Genomic DNA, 23,872 nt, shown 5'->3' with positions numbered 1-23,872 from the left:
GCAATACAGAAAAGCTTCTCTTTAATTTGGGAGTTTTATTTCAAGAAACGTTCACCACGGTAATGTCACTTCATGCAATAAACACACATAAGAAAGCAAAAATCAGTGATTTCTGAAGCATTTAATCTCAACGTCTTAAATATTTATAGTTTTTTTTTCTGCATTCTTCCAGCTTGTTTCACATTTTCAGGCTTTAAACCATTTAATAAAACAATGGAGAGGAGCGTTGAGGACATTTAGCTGCTGGCGTCCCCCAAAATACTTAATTCTGCTCTAATTCTCAATTTAAAGGTGCAACTTTCTTTTTTTTTTTGTTCTGTTTAACCAACTAAGTAGAAAAACAATTATTACCAACCGTTCCATAAGCTTTTCTCCTATTCACCAGATTACCAAGTAAAGAATTTGTCCCAAACTGGGAACTTTCTTTACCTTTCTTGAAGTTCATGTCACTTAAAGATATAAAAGTGTTCAAACGTTCAGTAACACTCCCAGTACGCCACAGTTTAAAGGGAGGACCGGCTGTAGAGTTGATTGAGACTGTACAGTAAGCTTAGTCACCACAAAAAGACGATAAAGAAGACATTTAAGGAAGGAAAAACATCTACTTTTATGGGAAATCACAACAACAGCAACTACATGATCGTGACAAAAGAAGAACAAAGAAAACTTCACCTGCAGCCAATTTTTTTTCTATGGAACTACATTTTTTATTCCATCTTTTATGTCACTGAAAGAAAAAAAATAAACAGGCTTCAGATATGTGATAAAACAAATCAGAATTATATTAATAAGACATGAATAAATAACTCAAATAATAACACACTGCACATAAAACACGAACACACAAGCCACGGTCGCTTTTATGCACAAAGCGGTTGATTTTTTGGACATATTGCTCGTGGATAATGTGGTTTATGTTAGTTTTGTTTCCCCGCCTCTTCTGCTTCTTTCTTTACACCGAGTTCGTGCTCTGTTCCAGTGACTGAACTATAAACCAGGGACAGGAGGCTCCAGCGTCGCACGCCTCATTTCCTCAGATTCATTCTTCATCAGAAACGAGTGAATCTGCAGTGAAGCTACAACAAACTGTGGTGTCCTTGATGCTGCGCACTGTCCCCACGCTGCCTCACTGCTCTCCTCTTCCTCGCACTCTGAGAAATCTTCCTCATCGGCGCACACGTGCGAGCGGGTAGCCTGAAAGCATCGGTGGGCGTGTCTACACGCAGATCTCGATGGGCGTGGTCACCAGGATGCGTCCCCTCTCGTTGTTGTCTCTGTTGGCTCGCTCGTAGCTGCTGGTGGAGGACGGGGAGCTGTTGGTGGACATGGAGGAGTAGTGCGTGTCCATCATCAGCCTGTCGCCCTTTGTCGCCACGCAGGCGGGCGACAGGCTCTGCTGCTTCAGTCTGTCCACTAACACGTCCTCCTCGGATGAGGACGAACTGATGTCCAGAGGAGGCGCGCCGCCCAATAGACCGCCGCCGCTGTTCCCATTCTCCGTATCCAACATCCAGCACTGGTTAAAGTAGCTGAAAACCTCTTTGACGGAGCAGCGGCGCTCCTGCTCGACGGAGAGGAGCCTACGAAACATCCGTAGAGCTTCATCTGTGAAGCGGCGCCACTGCGACGGCACCGTGCCCGTCCGGCGCCGCTGCCAGCGGACAAACTCCTCGTAGAAGGTGTCATTGGGCATGGCCTTCTCCCAGGGGAAGTTTCCCGTCATCATGCAGAACAGCAGCACGCCAAACGCCCACACATCCGTACTGTAGTCCACGCAGAAACCCTCGTGCCGCGAGGTGTCGCACAGCTCGGGCGCCGTGTACGGGATCGTGCCGCTCACGCGTTTCACCGGAGAGCCGGCGCGTCTCGTCATGCCAAAGTCTGACAGCTTGACTTTTCTGCACTCCGTGTCAAAAATGAGGACGTTCTCGGGCTTGATGTCACGGTGGACCAGCTTCTTACAGTGCAGGTAGTCCAGAGCGATGGCCACCTGATGGACGCAGCGCTTCGCCACCGTCTCTGGGAGTCCCACCTGAACAGAGACAGCAGAGGTCAGGGGTCACAGAAACACCTGGAGCACTTTAAGCAAGGCAGCTCTAATCTGATCTATGCCACTGAAACTAAAACAGGAGTGGACACGATGTGGAGCGACAGCTTAGCGGGAGAAGAAAGGTTCCTGATGGCTCTGACACTGGGGATCGATTCAAAATGTACGATCTGATAATGCAGCAGGCGGAAACGTGTCTTAGGTTTGCTGTCGTATATCCTCGAGTTGCTAGTTGGAGCCTCTTCCAGCCTAATGAGACGAGCTCTGGGAGTGTTCGTGTTTCTGGATCTGTTCAAGACGCAACAGCTTTAAAAACACCTTTTTAAGATTTTGAAAGGTTGATTTATCGCACTTATCTTAAATCAATGCAGTCAATATTATTTTTATTATTGTTATTTATAGAACTAATTGAGGTTAATCCTCTGGGATTTCAGTTATAGAGAAAAATCAAACAAACACTATGTTCCGTCCCAATAATGGTATACAGTATATAATGGGTATCCAGAGGAGTTCACAGTGGACTCAATGACTGCGAGGTGCCCAGGTCCTGTGGCTGCAGAACCAGCCCAGATCATCATCCCTCCACCACCGTGCTTGACAGCTGGTGTGAGGTGTTTGTGCTGATATGCTGTGTTTGGTTTCCTCCAAACATGCTGCTGTGCATTAGGAGCAAACATCTCCACTTTGGTCTGCTCTGTCCAAAGGACATTGTTCCAGAAGTCTTGTGGTTTGTTCAGATGTTAAAAGGTTGCATTTACTTCATTTTGGGACAAAGACTGAGTGGATTACAGACTGAGATTACATTACGATAAACTAAGCTTTATATCTACAGAACAGACAGATTTGAGAGCCGGCCCTTACCTGTGGAGGGATGATGTCAAACAGATCTCCCGCCAGAGCGTACTCCTGAGCGAAGATGTAGTACTCGTCCGTTTCAAAGGCGATGCCGTACATGTTGATGATGAAGGGGCAGGGCGACAGGTACAGGGAGATGCTGTACTCTCTCAGGAAGCTCTTCAGCTTGGTGGTTTTCTTCCTCAGAAACTTCAGAGCCATTTTTGTGCCTGAAATCAAGAACAAGACAGGTTGCATAAGTGGTCCATTTCCACCCAGTTACAGTGTTTGGGGATTTCCGTCACAGCTGCCCAATTGCTTGCTTAATTAAAAACATTTGTAGACTAATTAAAAATCTACACGCAGATTATTCATCTTCTCCTCAGCCTGAACAGTTATGCTCCTGCTCTCGTGTTGAAGTGACATTCACAGCAGTCTTCCCGGAGAGCAGATGATAAGATTAGACAATCGCAGACAACACAATCATTTCACCTTTTACAAGCTGAAAGCGACAACAACAAAAAGAACCCCGCACTTTTAACAGCCTCGACCTGCCTCGTCTATCCTGAGTCGCCGCCGCCGAGACGAGCAGCGAGATGAGATAAATGACCCCAGACAACAACCTGGACGGCTGCCACGTCGGCCTATAATTTCCCTGCACCAACAGTCAGAGTCAGCGGGGACGTCTCCAATACCACCAGATCAGCTCTGCAAAGTGCTTTGTGGGTTTTTCAGAGTGCAGCCACTTTAGGAAGGGTCAGGAGGAGCTTTCTGCCTCTATAATGCACATAGCATTGGAAGACCCTTTAGGGACATTCTGAATTTAACATAATTGAAAGAAAACAGAATCATCCATCAGCAGCTCCGGATTTTCTTGTGGACGTACAGAAAGAAATCAGCTGGCTTATTAAAGAGAAACAAAAACATGTCGCCTCGTAACATCCAGACACAGATTTGAAGGCATTAGATTTGGAAGACGAGCACTGGTGTCACATTATGACCAGTCTGTGTTTGCTCTTTCAAACTAGTGAGTACAACTTCAGATTCAAGGATACATTTGAAGGAAGTTGACTTTTTTTTTTCTTTAATTTGGGCTGTAAAGGGCCTCAGACTTCCAGATCTGCTAGAGACAGTTACAAGTCATCAGCAAAGCAGTGAAAGGCATTACTTTGTCTTGTTTTGTACGAGTGCTGTCATGATATATAAATTCCACTTCATGATTATCTTGACCAGTAGCATTAACCCTAACAATATTAAAGTGATATTGATGGAATTTAAAGGAAACATACTTCAGTCAGATCGATTCATTTCTTTTTTAAGCAAGTAAATTACCCTCAATTTGAGAGCATTTAACAATGTTTTGATTTTATCTGCTGAGATCAAATCACAATATCATCACATATGTCACTCTTTCAATATCACAAATGTTGTGATGGTATATTGCAAAATCCCTGCTTGTATTTGGAATTTCATTTCCAAAAATGCATTAGAGGATGTAAACCGGTCAGGTTACTATTGAAGGACTGTCTGTAAGCCTGTTTGTTTGTGTTACGTCAGACTTGTTTCATTAAAAATGCACCAAAAATCCCCATTCAAAATGATCAAGTAAAACCTGAGGAAAACATTCTAATTTTTTGGAGTTTTAGACTCATAAGGGACATATTTTTCTTTTTTGTCTTTCACAAGTAAACCTCCATAAATCTGTGAAAATGAAAATTACACTATTTGTATTTAGAATGTATTGCTGCATTCAATGGGGAATGGGAATTCTGAGTTGTCGATATTCACCAAAGAGAAATGGAAAAGCAAAATCAGAGGGTTTTCTCAGAGTCGTGGAAGGATCATCAGCGGATATGTTTCTCAGATGCTGCGTCATCGCATCACAGAAAAACCGCCCTGATGTCAAAGATCTTTTGGACTCCCGTCTGTGACACTAAGAGCTCGAATAAGGGCAGCTGGACGTCTTTTTCTCTGTGCTGGAGGACATTTACCTCTAATCCTAAAAGGCAGCTTCAGCTTTAAACGAGCTGGTGTATGTTAAAATGAACAAACTTGTTTTAGACTGCTGAGACACATCTGATTTGTATGGTTTCCATCAAACAGCAGCTTCTCTGACAGTCGTTAAATGTTAGCATGAATAATTAGCGGTTAATTAGGCCTCCTGACCAGTATCCCAGAGGATCGACGCCATCTGCTCTAAGGAACTCGGGTAACTCTGGGAAAGCTACAACTGTGTCTTTTAGAGCAGGAACTAAAGGCAACCCACAACTGGGAAACATAAATATCTGCCCCACTGACCCGTAAGAGTTACTATTTTATGCCGAGTTGCTAAATATTTAACACTATTACTGTGACTGCATGAATGTGACACAAGAACTTATCCTGTGCGTTACCGTTTAAACCCCATCAGGTCAAATTCATTCAGGTAAACAGAGCAAGTTGCATGTGGAATGTAAATATAAGGTTTATTGTAACTGGTTACTGAATCATTAAAATATTTTCACTTTATAAATATATTTACAGATAGATATTAGGCTTATTTTTTAGGCAGCATCTTAAATTCTGATTAATAATTCATTTAATTAATAATTAAAACACTGAAAAATGTTTATTACATGTAAGATTGGAAGTTTTAAATTGTAACTAGAGTATTAAACGTAAAGAAGGCAATGTTTTTTTTAATTTTATTTCTAAAAACTTGTAAATAAAACAATGTATTTTTACTTGGCAATGATTTTTGGACCCTGACCGCAGGTGCAGTTTCTTCTCGTCTGCATTGTGTAGACTCAGATGGGGACATTTTTCTTAAAATGCGCATTTCAGCAGCTGGACAGTGTTAGGAAAAAATCATTTAACTTCTTATTTATAGTTAAAAACACACGTTCCATGTGCACGCACAAAATTAATAAAGAGAAGAGCAATGAAAGAAAAGCACAATAGCTTTAAAAAAAAAATAAAAAAACAAGATTATAAATTAACAAGATTGAATAGAGTTAATATGAGACCTTTTATGGCTCGTTTCATGGATTATAACTGGAAATAAGGAGATGTAGTTCTGTAGGATCCAAGTAAAAGCTTTTATACAAATGAAGCACCTGCGGATGAAACTGCTGCTGAAGCTGAAGAACAAACACTCTTCTATATAAAACCATTTTCAGAAGATGACTAGTTAAAGGGCACCGTCCACCCGTTTATTTCCACTGGTGACTTTTTTTTGTACTCGGACACTGAAGAGCGGACGATTAAAGCTGCACTCGTCCTCTGAGAAGATGTCGGTGGTGCAGGAAAAACAAGGTTTTTCATGCATTCGAGGGTGCACTTCAGCAGCTGGAAAAGGTCAGAATTCATCTCGGTAACAGGCCGCAGCCACTAAAAAACAGGCAGCGAAGCCGCGGCTTTGCGCTCCATAAAAGAGGCAAACGAGAGGCTCAGAGCAGATGGGCAACATTTTGCTTTTAAAGTGAAGCAGATGAACAGATTTCCTGTTTACCGCGTGGTGAGTTTAGGCAATCTGGATTCTGACCTGAGCCAAATCCCTGCAGTACAGTGGCCCGAATTAACCTCAAAACCATTTGACTGTCAGAAATTAATTGTGACAGTAAACACTTCAGAAGCGAACACAAGTGTTTTACTTTGCATTATTATCTTTTAGTCTCATCAAGCTGAACACAAATCATAGCAATAGTGTGGTGACAAGATGAACACAAAGAGGTAAATTATTATTTATTTTTTATTATTTATATTATTTATTATTTATAATAAAACAGAATAGTTATATGGATGCAATATTTTTAAATGAAATATGAGGACACAAATGTAGTAATAATAAGGTAATACAGGATGTTTCCTCCTTAGTATTTGGGCTAGAATCAACCCACCTAGCGTGACAGAGATTACCATATTATAGCGCTAAAAATACATGCCTCACGGACATTTTTAATTTGTTTCAAGGTAATGCTAAAGAGAATGAATGCTTGTTGCTGCAACATGTTTTTTTACGTAATAACCATGAATCTGGGCTGCAAAGTGTTGAAATACCCGCCAAATTTCATGGTAATATCACATATATCTACCAGGCTGTTACCTGGTTATTACCTCTTTATTATCATCTTGTTACCGAGCAGTAATGTAAAGTGCAACTCATAATCCAATTTGCTGCATATGCTGCCCGCTGGATTTGGTCGTTTTTAGGCCTAATTGATTTCTGAATGCGAGTCTTTGAAAATCTTCTCCCACAAAATGATGAAAAACCGATTCACCGTTTCATCTTTAGGTCTATTTTTTTTACTTTTTCAAAGCATCAGATAATTAAAAATGCCACATTTTGCCATGTGAGCTGTACTTTTGTATAATTTTGGGTTCAAGCGGAGGCTTTATTTTAGCTTGAATGTTTTTAATGTTCAAGCTGCATTAATGTTTCGAAGGTTAACATCAAGGGTTGTGATAAAGGCTGACATTTTATAAACCAGTCAAACACATTTATTAGCAGATTAATGGATAAACACTCATCAGTTGCAGCTCCAGTCTTTACCTCTGATTTTGTGGATGACCAGGTCCACCTTCCCGTAGGTGCCCTTGCCCAGCTCCCGGACAACCTCATAGTATTTGTTGATGTCCAGTTTTTCCAGGTTCTGTGCAGCGATCAGCTGGAGTTCCTCCAGGATGTCGACGGAGGCGCGGGAGCCGTGCGGCGACGAGTTCATTGTGGTGGAGGGACGGGGCAGGACGGGCGTGGACTGGTGAGAAGACAGACGTTCCTGTGGAACAGGAGGAGCAGGAAGGAAGGCAAAGTTCACATCCACCCACATCTCTATTCCCACACAACCTCCAGTATATACACCGACCTGATGCATTGTAAAGCCTGTACGTGCATATGTTGCGTTATCACGGGGAAATCAGAACGCTTTCATTACAGGCCACATGAACTGTTGTGTAATCTGTGGAACCTTTGTTGTTCATTTATTTTTGCCAAAGAGGGCTCCATTACAACAAAGAGACCACATGAAAAAGGAAAAACCCTGGATTTTAGATGAATTACTCTCTGATTAAAGCCAATACTTCAAATCAGGAGACAAACGAGGTAGCTGACATTTTTAACATTTATAATTATTCATATCATGTCCAAGACAGACAGAGAAGAAACTAGTTCTTTTTTTTTTCTGCAGTTTGAAATGAAGGCTTTTAAATTACAGGGCTCCAAAATGAACTTGTTCTTTGCATCTAAAATGTGAGCCGTTTTATGAGCGATCTTCAACTTCAACTTTGCCATCTCTCTGATGAACGCAATTTAAAAATCATCCAATTTGGTCTTTCTTTGCCAGTGTTGGCCCTCATCTCATGACCGATCCACACAAATGTGTCTGCAGTAAACCAAACATTTACTGGGCTTCACACAATTTTCACAGATCTTTTTTTTCCAAGGGAAACATCTTTATTTCCGTGACCATTCTCGACCTTTATTGAAATGAAATTCATACTACGGCACTGTATGGACTTTAAACAATTCAAACACCAAACAGCTGACATTGCCTCACAGACATATTTCAGAACAATGAACTGATGGTAATTTTATCATCAACTCCTTCCCTTCAGGTTTATCAGCTCAAACCTGCTATAGTATGGATGGTGGGACTGGATAGTGTAGTGGTAAGATCGGCACCTTTCCTGTGGGTGACCTGGGTTTGTATCCTGCCTACCCGGGATTTTGATTGTAAGTCGCTTTGGATAAAAGCATCTGACAATGCCTAAACATAAACATTTTCAGTTACTTAGCATTACTTTATGGTTATTACAGACTGTTTGGCTCAAAAGGCTGGACTGTGCTGGGCTGTGCTGTAATGAGATGTGCTTGGCAATGTTTTCTCATCAGTAAATGAGTGGTGTCTTCTATTTCTAAGATGCAACATAAATGTGGTGAATAGGTGTTGGCTCAATCTTTGTTTACGCTATGACTTCTGATGCTATTTTCATGCTAGCTGCTTAAAAACAGCTAGCATGAATTTTGATCTGAACTGAAACCATAGACTTTAAAAGCTACCAAATCAAGGGATGAATGATTGTTAACTATGCCAATTCTTGTGTTTCCCATCATCTGGCAAACATCTGCTAATCACAACAAGATTTTATAACTTGAAAACATGAGTGTTTTCTCAAAATGTTATGGCAGTCCATTTAATAGTTCTGTAGATATTCAACCTGAACCTGAACTGAAAGATGAAAGTCAGTACGATTAACTGTCTGGGACAGAGAAATATTTATTCAACATATTTAAACGGTGATGCATCCAATAATTAGTAGCAACTTTCTGCAGACAAATATCACTTTTGCCTCGCAGCAAAAAGCATTGATTTACTTTTTCATCATGTACAGAGATGAAAATAAGAGGTAAAATAGCTGCTCCAGGTGTGAAGTCAGTGATACAACAAGGTGTTTATTTGCATATAGAGGAAAGCACACTGATGAAGGGGGAAGTAGATAAAGAAAATGAGTTAATTAAAACAAGGCAAAGTAGATCTGAAAGGGGAGGGGCTGCTATTTGCGGAGCGGATCCTCTGCAGGTGATTAATGAACCTCCTCCATTAATAAATGCCCAATTCAGATCTGATGGGTTTCTACTCCGTCACGCCTGCTGCCTTCCAGACTCAGTTGATCTGTCTCGCCTTCCTCTTCCTCCTTCTGTTACTGAGAGAAGCCAAGCAACGCTTGTTTGCTGAACGATCTCCGAATGACGGGAGATACTTTGCAGCCCTGATGGCGCAGCAGATTTGTTCCACGTCTAATTAACGGGGATGAGAGGGTGTCGAAGGACACGGGATGCCGGCCACATCCTGTGCATCAGGTCCATCTGTGACGGTGCGAGTTTGTGATGGACGAGGAAATGTGTACACGGAGCTCATGTGAAGAATGTGAAAACAAAGAAACCAAACAACAACACACAGTATGTTCCAGTAGGAAGAACTAGAGTGACGATGAAGCTGTGATGTGTGTCCTATTATAAAGTTATAATATGGAAGAGTTATGTAGAATTAATTCATTTTTAGAATAATACACTATGTTTAAGATACAGTGTGACTGCAGCATTTTGTTATTGAAAAATAAAGACATTTCTATGGTCACTCAATGCTGCCTTTCTGTGCAGGTTATTCGATGATGTATGACTCCTTTCAAGTCTGCCTCTAATGTTTAAGCAGAGGCCACTTCATGCTGTATTACAGTACAGTTACTCAAATCAAACACTCCCTGTTGTTTTTGAGGACATAATCCTCAGGATTTTAAATAAAAACAGCCAAGAAACAATGCATGTGATCCACAGATAACTGTTTAACCCATTGACGCCGGATGTTGCGTAGCGCAACATTGCCCCTAACCCCGGTTGTTGCTTAACGCAACATTGTTCAATTACTGCAGTATGACAACTATGATGTTTTAGAAGTCGTGTCACTGAAGTATACAGTATAACTGCACAATGCAAGATATATTGCAGGGTTTTTTTTATCATTCATTATTATTGCTGATATTATTATTTTGCAATGACGTCTCTATCATGGCCAGTAATGTAGCTGAAGTGGTGCCTACTACTACTACTAATAATAATAATAATAGTAATGATGATTATGATTTAGTTATAGTATAGTAACAGTATAGTAATAGTAATATAATAAATAGCAGCATTGGGTATTATCCTGAATCATAAAGCAAAACTACATGAACCAAATGTCCAACATTGATTAAAAAAAAAAAGTAATACAATCCAGCCAGTGTTTCAAAGGCTGAGATATTGAATTTTTCTTAGGTGTTTTTCAATTAATTGTTTTTAGTTCAAAAAACCCTCAGGCATTGGGGACCTTTTCTAAGAACTGGCTTAGGCATTGAGCAGCCTTTTTTGCAGGTGCTTTAGGCGCCAAAGGGTTAAGTTCTCTCCAACAGATCAGCTTCTGCCTTTGCACCAAATCAGAGCTGAATTAAATTACAGTTAATTACAACCAAACATTTCCTGCTGCCGTGTTGCGTTAATAGCTGTTTAACACTGGAAACACCTTAAAGTTACAGGATCGTAAAATCAGATCAATTTTTCCAAACGGTTCAGAGCCGCAACAACCATTAAATGTCAAAGTTAATAAATCTCCGTATAGAAGAAGTTCAGCTCAGATGACCTCGCTGCTGGTTAAACTACAGGAACAATTCATCACTGCTCTTTATACTTTAACTGATTTCTTCTTTTTCTGTAGCTCCAGATTTAAAAAGATAAAATTAATCCCACACCCATTTGCCCCTGGTCAGCAGTTTTATTGATCTATCTAAAATGCTTTGGAGTCATCAGCCTATTCTTGAATATAAAAATGGAACAACAAAGCAGTGTCCCCGTCTGGAATTCATGTGACTATTTTCATGTCGGAGCTACAGTTTGATGCTCATGACTGAATGTCAAAATAATGCATTCTTTTCTCTTGAGTTTGCTGTAAACTTTGGTTTAATAAGATAAACTTTATGTTGAACTGTCAAACTTCTTTTAACCAAAGTAAAGAAAAAGACAAAGAATAGCTAAAGACGGGTGCAGCAGCTACAGACACCGTAGCAACGGGAGGTACTGTTGTGCATAACCACCGGCTACCAGCAGTGACCGCCATGCTAACACCCAGAGAAGGTGAAAATTGTTGATTTTTTTGCCAAATCCCTGCTGATGCTGAGGGTTTTGATGAAAATGGGGCCTCAAAACTGCCATCTGTAGAGGACTTGATACCACATCAAGTGTCCCATACTGGTGTCACCTATCACAGATACTTCCCTGCCCTCAAGTCAGATCCACTATTATCAAATGTCCTGCGAGTGAGTAATCATATTCTCCTAAACCAAAGTCATGGCTTCAATATTCTGTAACTGTAGAACTGAATTTCTATGTGAAAATCAACAGATTGCTTCCTCTAAGTTTCAAATCAGTTGCTTGCTCCTGCTAATTAAAACAGAGTAGTGGCAAAGCTGATGGTTACACCCTGTGAGATGGTAAAATATATTAGAGCAGCATCCATGTGACATGATGGGAACGGATTGTCTAATTTTCTGTCTATGTCTCAGATAGGCTTGGTAGGCCAGAGGGAAAATATGTGTATTTCCCTTTAAGTTAATGTTCACCAAATATTCCAAGCTGCATCAAATTTAAAGCATTCAAATATGGTGCAGGCTTTAATTATCTTATTGATTAAATCAAAACAGATTGTTTTTGCCAATGTTTTCCAACCTTTGAAAGACTTATTAATGTTAATGGCGGATATTTGCCATAGATTCACATGAAATAAAGTAGCACTGCTTGATGTAATTTTATCTGATTGGCATCATATCAAGTTTCAACTTTCAAATAAACTTTTTTTTTTTTGGAAAAGAATAAAACAAAGCTTCACATCTGGGCTGTCGTGACACGGAAGAGGACGGAAATGGCTCTGATCACAAACGGCATGTGCTGAGCTTTAAAGTACAACAAGCAGATAAAAATGGGGAGTCAGCTGAACCCAAAGGAGCCAACTGGCTGTCCATCACGGGTCCACTCAGCATCCCTCTGACAAGGTCAATACAGCACAGAGGGAATGAGACAGGCCGACTGTGTCTGCATGTTCAAACAGAGAGAGTGCAGCTGCTGGCGGATGAACACACAAGCCGGTTTCATTTTACATGCTGCGTTTGTGAACTCATTTGAATTCAAATTCGAGCTTTTTATGTGTCTGCGCGACCAGCATCACAGCTCCGAGTCAAAGTGACCACATCACCAACACAATAGAAGAAAGTGTGCGTGCGTGCATAAAGAGGTGGATGCAGTCTGCATCAAAGAGCAAGAAGAACACGTTGTTGGTGCGTTTCAACTTCCACGTATTTTCAGGTGTTCCCAAACATCACACGTTGTTTTTTTTTAAGCAAAATGGCTTTTGATTCTACTAAAGCAGCTAAAATATTTTGATAAATTACACACCAATTTTATTGTAGATTTGCATTCTGTCTATTCAGGAAATGACACCTGAAAATGGTTGTTTAAACACTAAAGTTTCACATGAGGTGCAAGTTAAATAGAAATACATTAACATGTATATGAAGAGAGTTGGCATGACGCAAAGTACATCCTGTTTTACACATTTTAAGGTTTGACGACTCTGAAGTACATTGATGATTTAAAGCAAAACTTTATAAGCTTCAGAAAAACATCAATTTAGTTTAGAAACCAATACAACTAGCAGGCCCCTCCCCTCCCTCTCTGCTGTGCTTCAGCTCTGCCCAGAGCTCTGATTATTGTTGTTTCTTCCACTTTGACACGATGATTTTTTGTTTGCTTTATAAACACAAGTTCTGTTTTAGTGACCCTGACTAAGATAACTGACTACCTGACTTCTTAACACTAATTTTCTAATTCTTGTTGGAAATATTTCCAAATATTTACTGGAGATTTGTGGAAAAGAATAATTGGACGGGAACTGCACAGACTTAACTTCTACCACTTTACCACGCTAGATGCTAAGCTAAACGCAGATGCATTTTTGCTGTCTGAATGAACAGAGATCCTTATCATCCATTTTCTGCTGCCTTATTTTAAATATATCTCCATTTCCTGAGAACAACCTTGATATGAATGCAGGCCATGTCTTTCACACCTCCTGAGCATAAGCACTCGCTCACTAGTGCTCCTATGCTGCTGTCATATCAAAGAGCCTGGAGATAAAAAGAAGTCTAGATTATTCATGCAGCCAGCACTAATTAGACGCATTTTCTGTTTGCTGCAGCTCCCAGCGCTTCTTCTCAGGGTACCGGTGTCAGAGCCGCCCCCCCGGGACATCAAGGAGCTCCATTTTCCTTCTTGATGAAGGTCGTCAAACCGCCTTCCCGTCTTTCTTTGCAGAGAGATGCTGAATTTTAAACCTTGCACAGGAGGAATTCAACCAGTGCCCTTCAGTCCGAGCTGTTCTTCCATCCTGATAATGTTACTTGTCTACTGCATGACACAGGAAGTGAGGAGTGCCATCTCACAGTGACAGTAGCCAAGCTCAACATGTCACGCCTGCTGATTGATGATGTTTTGTTGTTCAACTGTAAAACATTCTTATAAGCAAATTTAGGGACTCGTATCATCATCATTTTTGCCGAAAGGAGCTCAGTTATAACAACAACTGACAAGAAGAAAGTCTCGTTATTAATCCTCGACAACACCCATATATATATAGAACTGAAAAATAAATCGATTCTATAATCTCCAGAAGGAGTCCCACAAGGCTTAAGTCTAGGTCCTCTACTTTTCAAACAAAGTTCAGAAACATCATTGCAAACTAACAAGTGGAGCGGATTACACAGATAATCTTTTCACCATGTTCTGTCGGGATGCCTTGGTTCTTGACATTTGTGTGCATGTTATTTTGACACGTACAGCCTGCCTAAACATTGTTGCAGGACAAGCGTTCTCTAACAGCACAGATCACAAGGTAAATTAACCCCAAAAAGAGCACAAGACATTGGCCTGACCTCTCAACTCCATGAGAACAATTTCAATCTATAAAATCTCTAGCAAGCAACCTAGGAGACCCAAAGGATCTCACACCATAGTCCGGGTGCAAAATACCACAGGAGAGACGTTATGTGTCCATGTCCCAACGAGTCAACACCATTTAGTTTAGTCTTTCACACTGTTAAGCAGCCGGTTTTAATGCCATGGGTCATGATGTGCAAGGAACAGATGATTTGGATGACTATGCTAATAGCTAATAGCTCTACTGTTGATTCCTCTTTCAAAGTTCAATGACTTAGACATTAGCTGGATTTCTTTTCACTAACGGAGCAAATCTGAAGCTATGGAGTAAATAAACTAGGCTGCTTAGTGTCGCCAGAAGGTAGCAGAATAGGCTACATTGCTCAGTGTTGCAATTCAGACAAATAAGTAGTTGTCCTTTCTGGAAATAAACCTTGAGGAGGGAACAAAAACAACAGTGGTGCATCCATAAGAGGAAAATGAAGAGAATTACTTTAATCTCTGGTAACATCTGGGATATTACATCATGCCAGTTTAATCTTTGTCAGGTTAGACCCAATTTGCACATTAGAAGAGTTATTTTGTTTTTACTAATTTCATTCACCGTTTCTTATTCCCGTGCTGTCATTGTATCGGTCCAGGAGCAAATAAAAAAAAACACAAATCTGTTCAGAAATCCTACGCATAGATGATGAAAAAGGCCAATTAATAGAATTTCCCACATTTTTAAAGGTGGTGATTTGTATCAATGCTCATCCTGATGCCAAAATACACCTCTTGGAATTTGTAGCAATATTATAGTTTATGTAAAACATATTGAATACCAGCACTGATTAATGTAGAGCAGTCCAAACAGTTTCAGCAATAAGACCTACAGTGTTATACTTTCTGTCAGCATCTCACAGACCAAGTATGAGAGGAATTAGTGTCAAAGTACGTTACTATTGAGTGTTTTTACCCTGCACTAGCCTGATACTTTTAGACACTACTGTGGGGCAAAGTGTCTCATCAAATGATTTACACATTCCTCGTATACTTAAAGACAAAATCCCAGATATTCCTAAGTAAAGCAAACATACTTAACCTCTAAATAAAAATGAATGTGTTGTGTTAAACAGCCTGTAAAGAAAAAACGAGCAGCATAAGCGTGGAGGGTATGTGTGACTAATTCTGCTCTGCTTTTCTTGTACATTTTTTTCTGCCCTTGATACAGAGAAGCTTTATTTTCAAGCAAACTTCAGCTACTGCAAATCAATCCTCTGAGGTCTGCCAAAAAGTCAGTAAATCAATTACAGCTTGTACAGAGAGGGACTGCCAGAGTTTTAACTGGAACAAAGAAAATGGATCACATTGCCGATGTTCTCGGGTCCGTGTAGTTACGTCTAGATAGTCTCCCGATGGATTTTAAGGTCATAGTACACAAAGTTAATCTATTCACGGCCTCTGACTGTTGCTGCAAAAAGATTTCATTCCTGAAATATCGGCTGATCGTGGGAGCAGAAACTCTGCATCTTTTTAAAGAGAGCAGCATCAGCAGAGCTCTCATCACTTTGAGTTAGATGTTATTACCACAGGTGACGCGAGCAAACGTGACAAACCCGACAAAAGTGCTGAGTAATGGTCCCCGTGGTCTGCTGGAAAAAAACTGCCTCAGCCACCTCGTTTGTGTTCAGGCTTGTAAAACATCAGCACCTAATAAATCATTTGCAATGCTCAATCAACACATCGCCTGGCTGAAAATGAACAATTCTGGCTCCCTACTAAAGGCTCCATAAAGGGGAGAAAAGAACAATTTTCCCTGATAAATTAGACTTCAGGTGCGATTTGTGCATCAGAGCAGAAGAAAAATTATGGAGGTTTGCAGTATTTCTATAATTCATCATACCTGCAAACAGTTAGACAACAACTGTTATCTGTATTACAATTAATGACATTTGGTGAGCAAATCCAGAAAAGTATGAATCTTAATCACTTTACTTTTGCTCTAACAGCACCATGAGGCCAATGCCGTGTCTATAAAGTGCCAAATAAACCAAAAACTAACTGATAACAATAACTGTAAAAACACTGAAGAGATAAAAACACCCTGACTGTATTCCATACTCCAAAATTCAGCTTGAGATCACCTCCTTTGTAGATGAATCATACTCAGTTGTCTACATTTAACACCTCAGATATCCTAAAGGGACAGGTAGAGGGATTTTTTAATATTATCTGCCCCGGTTAGTCATTTCAATCCAACGAGTAACTGTTTACCCCCTCTAAAGTAGTAATAAAAGAAGTTATTCCAGTCTAAATCTGGTCGAGACTCATATCAATGGATTTTAATATTGTCGAGCACACTTTTGTGACTTTTGTGACAAAAATGGAGGAAGCTGAAGTCTGATCAAGCATGTTCAAGCCAACATACAAATCTATTTAGCAACTAACAGGGCAGAAAGTAATGAAAAACCATCAGGAGAGCAACGTCCTGTGATCTTATTAATATTATATATATGTTTTCAATCTGGCATCAGTAAAAGCTGGTAAAACCGCCGATGTTTGCAGAGCATCAAATGAATGTACAAACAAATATCAGAAATGACACATTTATAGATGGAAATTTCAATCTACTTTGCATTTTGGTTTGTCCACCAAAGAAAAACATCTGAGTTCTACCTTGATTTTGATTCATGGTCTTAATTTTCTGGTAAATTAAATCATTTTTAACAATGTCTTTCAAGACACAGAGTAGAAATCATAAGCTGCACGGGGACAGTAAAAATTATGGCAAACAGACACAGATTAATCAGTCGGCTGATTAAAAATCAATAGATTACTTGGCATTTTGGGATAATGTGCACTGACCGAATATCTAAGTATTCTGGTTAAATAAACTGAATGCAAACACCTGCACTGAATGCAAACATCTGCACTGTGGCAGATGTGGAGCTTTGTTTTAGGTTGCCTGTGCACATTTATTTAGTCGATACATTTCTGTGTTTAAATTAATCCTCTGCAGAAGGATTGATACTGAACAGATCTATATTAGCAAACTAGGAAAATATAGATATATTATTAAACTGTGAAATATGTGTTCGTTTAATTATATTGGCAATAAATTATTGTGTTAAATCACCCACTAAAATACTCCAACAATAATCAACAACAACGTTTTTGCGTCGAGATGTGGACGTACGATGGGGGAAGGACATAAAATCAGAGTAAACTGCGGTATTTAGAACAGAAAGTGAAACCAAACCAGTCTCTGTAAAGAATCTGATCAAGTCAGGGAGCCCGAAGCTCCTCTGCAGGTTTATCATCAGAATATAAATAGTCTACGGGTCAGTGATTCAACAGAGATGGGATTTGGGGCGTGACAGGTTGTTGAACCGTCTGAGCTGTTGACCTGCTGGGTTATGCGGCTCGTATTGGGATCAACTGTCACCAAGGCAGCTTTTTACCACCTCAGAAATATCAACAGAATTAAAGGTTTCCTCTCCCAAAAAGACCAGGAGAAACTCATCCATGCATTCATCTCCAGTAGACTCGATTACTGTAACGCTCTTTTAACTGGACTTCCCAAAAAGAGCATTAAACATCTGCAGCTCATCCAGAACGCTGCTGCTGGAGTTTTAACCCGGACTAAGAGATCTGAACACATCACAGCAGCTTTAAAATCTTTACACTGGCTTCCAGTCAGTCACAGAATAGATTTTAAAAGCCTGCTGATGGTTTACAAATCCCAGAATGGTTTAGGCCCAAAATACATCTGTGATATGTTCAGAGAATATAAACCCAGCAGAGCTCTTAGATCCAAGGACTCAGGTCAGCTGGTCCAGTCCAGAGTCCAGACTAAACATGGAGAAGCAGCATTTAGCTGTTATGCTGCAAACAAGTGGAACAAACTGCCAGTGGAGATTAAACTTTCACCAAATGGAGACATTTTTAAATCCAGGTTAAAAACATTTCTTTTCTCATGTGTCTATGCATGAAATATCTTTTAACTTATCTAGACTGTTGCCTGATTTTAAATTCATTTAAATGATTTTATTTGTTTCTCTTTATATTATTTTATGCATTTTTAATGATTCTTGCACTCCCTGCTGCAATGCTTTTATTTTATGTAAAGCACTTTGAACTGTTTGTACATGAAATGTGCTGTACAAATAAATTTGATTTGATTTGAACAGAAAGACGCAGACTGGTTTACTGACGGTTCTGAACTGGAGAACATCCTGGTCTCTAACAGAGAGTAGACTTTCCATGCAAAGTCATGCTTACTGTTATTACTGTGTGGCACCGCAAGTGTCTATCTATGCTGAATCAAAATGTGCCTGAAGAGCAATGTTACTAATAATTATATTAATATGTAGTTCTATTGATTTGAAAAGAGATTAATCATTTCCCAAATACAAAAATATCTAATTTCAGCCTCACATTTCACTAAAATCTTTATTTTTGAGCGTCATTTCTGAAAAAAAAAACAAAAACATAAATTTGGCACTTTGAGCTTTGTGAAGATTTTAACACCTTTAAGTAAGTTCTTCAGACAATTAATAATGTATAGAATTAGCAGCAGCAGCCTTTATATTTTCATACTGCTTAAAAGAAAAGTTCCAGCCTGAGTCGTTATGGACTAAAATGTCGTCTGTGCTTGTGGTTTGTCACCAGTTATCAGTCACTGTGTGTGGAGCAGAGTTCAATGAACTCGGGGAACCATCAATGCCAATCATGATTCATATCACTGCGGCAAATTCCCCGAAGCCGAGGAGAACAACCTTTACCTGCGGAGCCACATGAAAGGAATTAATCCATCAGCGCGACAAACATTTTATCTTTCGTTGACAGAAAGTGAGAGGTCGTTCGCCCTCTCCGTCAGTCTCCGAGCAGAAACATTTTGATTAATTACTACAGGCACAATCTTGAATATTGTCTCATTACCGTTTGTCAAAATTGCTGCTTTTCTATTGCGATTTCTTTGGGATGTGGACCCTTTTCCTCACAGTTTAACACTTAAAACAGACAGACATCAATGTATCCTGATAAACAAACAAACAAAAAAAAATAGACATGTTATTATAGATTTTCAAACTATTTCAAATACAATTCATCAAAAATAAACAGCAGATGAACTGAATAGCTGCAGCTTGAGTAGAAACAACCCTCGGGAACATGTTGTTAGTCCAGAACAAGATCCAAAACAATCTAAAAACATTCATTTACTGCAAACTTATGAGTAACTAACTGCCTAAAGATGTGTGCTTACGGTGCAAATTGTCAACTCCCCCAAATGGATGATGATCAACGGGAAGGAATCGAGTCGGATGTGTCTCCAAAAATGGAGGTCTAATGTTTACACGACCTAAGAGAAAACTGAATTACTGTTAGTTTGACCTTATTGTTATTGGGAATCTTATCATTCCTTAAGACTTAAACTAGCCAAGGCACTGTGGTGACAACCACCTGCTCGATCCTTTTTCAGTTGTTCTCATCCCTGGTGTAAAAAGTCAACCTGAAACTTTTAGCTGAGTCCAACATCGCTTCCATGCATGTACTGATAAGACAGTAGTCTAAATAAATGACCGAGCTGAGCTATAACTGTGGCTCGTCTCAGCTGTGCATGAAAACGTAGCGACCAACAGAGGCTCATACACTGATACTGTAGTGATGAGATAAGTCCAGAACAAGATTCTGGAGAACCATCTTGCAGCCGCTGTGACCTGCGTCAACCAGCCGGCAGGAATGCAGCCTGTACCAACAATACAAGCGCGAGCAGATTAAACCTGCACAATGAAACATGTTGGATTAAAACAAAGAGGAAGATGGCAGCAGAAGACACTTTGTGTGATTTGTCCACCAGCTATCCTCGTGTCCTTCGTACAGTCATCATGCATCAAACATGGGCCTGTTTTCACTCGGATGGAAATAAAGATGCAAACCCTCCAGAATCAAGACGTATTGTACGATATTGCTGATGTCTGTGAGTCAAAGCACCAACGCTGAGACTGGAGTGCTTTAACAAAACAAAGTTTGATTTGCGCTCAACTTATAAGACTGTGTTGAATTGTATATTCTCTGGTTTTAGCGCCTAAAAAAGACAGAATTTGATGCTTTTCTCCAAAACTCTTTTAGTCGTCCGAGGCCTCTGAGGCTCCAGATGAGCCAAAACACTGCGACCGCTCACAGATGTGATTGTTAACAATCATCGTCTAACAACTCTGTGCGGTTTTACAGTTCTGGCATATCAGTCAGAGAGGGAACAGCTGGTTCATTTAATCACCCTGACAGAAATGAGCAGGAGCACGAAGATGAAAAGGTTTTGACATTGTAAAGTTTTTTCTAATTTACAACTCAGGGGCCCTCTGGCCACCTCTAAGACTGAAGAATCTGAACAAGGCACTCTTCATCCATCTGAGGATTAACATTCTTCACTTGTCTTTGAAGGGTTTTCAGCTCCAACCTTTGTCTTCGTAACTCTTTAACTCGGAGCCAGAAGCCCGAACGTGTGAAATGTTATTCTCTGCAGCGATAGAACAAAACCAGAGAGATTATTTCCACCGCATGAGCAGCTCTCTCCTCTGGAAATGTTTGTAGAAGTGGGACTACATCGTGCCAACCATCACAGCGTCGGTCTTCACGCTCCCGCTGGGGACGTGGACACGGCTCCCTGTGTGGCGGCTTGCGGCTCGGCCCCTCCGGTGGGACCCAGCCGTTGGATCCTAGAACCCTCACGGAGCTGTGGAGCACATCAAAGCGGCCGGCTTTAACATGCTTGACCTGCAGCGTCTCCTAACACCGAGGCTTTGTGCCTGCACGCTCGGCGGCACATCACTGGGCACTCTGCTTCTATGCCGAGCCGTTTCTGCGGCTGTGAACCCAACGCTACAGTCTGTGACGTTACCCGCTTTGTTTGCTTTAATCTCACCCCATTTCTTATTCCCAGACAACTCTTTCCCCTGCCTGCAGAAGAGTGTTGCAATCAATCATTTTTCAATTCAATCCTGTTTTTAAAAGTGAGACAAAAGGTCCAGGAGAAAAGGTTGTCTGGAAAGCACCCAAACACAAGCAGAAACATCTCAATTCTGGTCTCCAACCTGTAAATTTTAACATCAGAGGTGCAATCAGCTGATTCATCACAGCATCCAACATGACGTCATGTTGAATGATTCACAAAGCCACAAACACAGGGCCATCAGGGGTGCAACAAACTACAATTCTCATCATCAACTGACCACACAGTTCATGGAAAATGAAGAAAATACCAGAACTTTTCCAAACTCACAAAAGGACACGTATGATTGATGTTCGATAGCTTAAGAAATTAAAAATATACAAATAAAACAAGATTTTTTTAAATTTTTCAAGCCAAAATCAAAGAAAGATTTGTAGTTTTTAAGCATTTCTGGCTGTAAAATGACCCGTGTTGAAAATATGAGTTTGATTCATCTGTTGAAGAAGAATTATTGAATATTTTAGCCAAAATGACAATAAATTCTCCAGTTTCAGCTTTAAATAAACATAATTTTATTTAATTATTAAATCAGGGCTGTGATTTTTGTTTAGTTACAGGCTCTGTGAGCCCCAAGCCAAAGGTATTTTCAAGCTAAAAACAGTGACAAATAGAGAAATATTGGCAAATCTCATTGTATATTTGTAAAAGCATTGTTAATCGGATATTTGGATGTTTTTGTTTTTTTTTACTTTTACTGAAAGAAAATGAGACAGTTGAGGATGTAATTCTTAATTCAGCAACATTTTTAACATTTTTCTCCATTGTTTGATCCTCTGAAATTGACCTACAGATGCATCTTCTGCACTTCTGTGAGTGCTGGGCAGTTGTGGTTCGAAAATACCTGATAAATGAATCAACAAAACGATATTAATGAATGCACGGACGTGTGAGCGCGTCTGTGTCCGCCGACGGTGTGTGCAGACATCCACAAACTGCAGCACAAAGACCGGGACTGTGCGGTGAATCGCTGGGCAGCAGACACAAAGCGTGCTTTATCTCCATGACGGCGCGCGGCACATGTGTGCTGCTGGAGTGTGTGCACGTGAGCATGTCGATGGCAAACAGAGAAATGAAATCAGATGTACAAGAGGTTTGATTGAGTGATGAGTATTACAGCCGGCCATATAAATAAGGGCTCGATGACCTCACAGTGGGACACAATAGATGAACAGCAGCTCCATTGTTCTGCTCAGTCATGTCCCGTGGTGCATCTCCAACTTTTACCGCTTGCTCTGAAACAATTTTGAATAAGATTTGCAGCTATATTTGGAGAAGCGGCCATTTATCTGGGCATGTTATTAACAATGCTGGCTGGTAAACACAACGTTAGTGTAGTGCGATGCTTTGGCACGGAGCCGCACAAAGACAGAGGACACACAGTGAGGCATCCCTCTGAAGCTCAGTCTGAGGTATGAAAACACACCTGCAGACATACAGGAGCGTTTAGGTAAGCAGTTGGTCGGTTTTGCTGAGAAAAGGCTTGACAGCACCTCTGGTCCTACCTTTCACTCTGAGCTGCAGCTGTCAGTCCATCCAGGCAGCGCTCCGCTGCGTCTCTGGCTGGAAACGGCGCTCGTCCGCCCGCAGCTTTGTTCCGGAGTGACGCCGTGGAGCTCAGACCTCAGCGGGGACCGGGCAGCCTGCACCGCGGAGCACAGACACCGTCTGACAGCCGCTCTGTCCCCCAGGAGCCGCTCTCTATTGTCCGCCGGCGAACCCGCCCACCGCCGCTAACGTCCAATCAGAGCGCAGAGCGGCTAACGTCCAATCAGAGCGCAGAGCGGCGGTGCGTTCCTCCAACAGCATGTAAGTAATAGCTCCAACATTTTATGTGAAATATGGTGATCAGGTTTAAATTGAGATACTTATTGATATCGATATTTAATGATTAATCAGTAGTGTTGGTGTAAAACAGATTAATAACCAAATTAATAACTCTTGAAAAGCATATTTATCTAAAAATAAACTAAACGTAAACATTTATCATGGTCAAATTAAGTCAAGTTCTCCAGGCTTCTTGAAGGACTTTCCAAAGCTCTTCTTTGGATGTCGACTGCCTTTTGTTCCGTTCTCTGCCAACATGATCCCACACTGCTTCAGTAATGTTGAGCTCCGGGCTCTGGGGAGGATTCATCCCTCCATCAGACCTGCTGCCACTGATTTTCAGCCCACTTCTTGTGTCCTTTGGCACAGCTCAGCCTTTTCTCTCTGTTTCCCTTCCCTTTAAGGACACACGCACACCATGCTGAGATATGCCAAGTTTTCAGCTAACAGCTCTTTGGGAATCACCTTGTTGCTGCAGAAATACAATTTTCTGTCTGTCAGACTGTGTTATCTTTGCTGTTTTTCATAGATGCAACTAAAGAAATAGGAACGATGTGTCTTTGTGACAGGCTGCTGGGAACAAAGTGCCTAAAGTTACAATTTAAAATGGGTTCTTTGCCAAGTCTGTTATGTGTCGACACAACACTGGTTCATCCCTTGAGTTTGGAGCCTTTTT

At 40.6% G+C, this 23,872-nt stretch overlaps 1 protein-coding gene across 1 annotated transcript; it reads right to left on the bottom strand.

The window, feature by feature from the left end:
* Nucleotides 1-15: 15 nt before the first annotated feature.
* On the bottom strand, nucleotides 16-23,052 carry LOC142371146 (serine/threonine-protein kinase SBK1-like). Its single transcript, XM_075453757.1, has 4 exons — nucleotides 22,875-23,052; nucleotides 7,413-7,638; nucleotides 2,909-3,111; nucleotides 16-2,032 (listed from the first exon to the last, which is right to left on the bottom strand). The coding sequence occupies exons 2-4, from the start codon at nucleotides 7,582-7,584 to the stop codon at nucleotides 1,217-1,219; spliced, it is 1,191 nt and encodes a 396-aa protein (XP_075309872.1). The 5' UTR covers nucleotides 7,585-7,638; nucleotides 22,875-23,052; the 3' UTR covers nucleotides 16-1,216.
* Between the last annotated feature and the right edge of the window lie 820 nt (nucleotides 23,053-23,872).

Source organism: Odontesthes bonariensis, chromosome 21 (assembly GCF_027942865.1).
Source record: "Odontesthes bonariensis isolate fOdoBon6 chromosome 21, fOdoBon6.hap1, whole genome shotgun sequence".
Lineage (NCBI taxonomy): Eukaryota > Metazoa > Chordata > Actinopteri > Atheriniformes > Atherinopsidae > Odontesthes > Odontesthes bonariensis.
This window is presented reverse-complemented; position numbering and strand designations above follow the sequence as displayed.

Excerpts from the sequence above, each read along its gene's own strand:
- LOC142371146 (XM_075453757.1), bottom strand. The coding sequence starts at position 7,584 with ATGAACTCGTCGCCGCACGGCTCCCGCGCCTCCGTCGACATCCTGGAG. Across the intron at positions 3,112-7,412 it reads GGTCATCCACAAAATCAGAG|GCACAAAAATGGCTCTGAAG; the intron begins GTAAAGACTGGA and ends TCTTGATTTCAG. Across the intron at positions 2,033-2,908 it reads TTGACATCATCCCTCCACAG|GTGGGACTCCCAGAGACGGT; the intron begins GTAAGGGCCGGC and ends GTCTCTGTTCAG.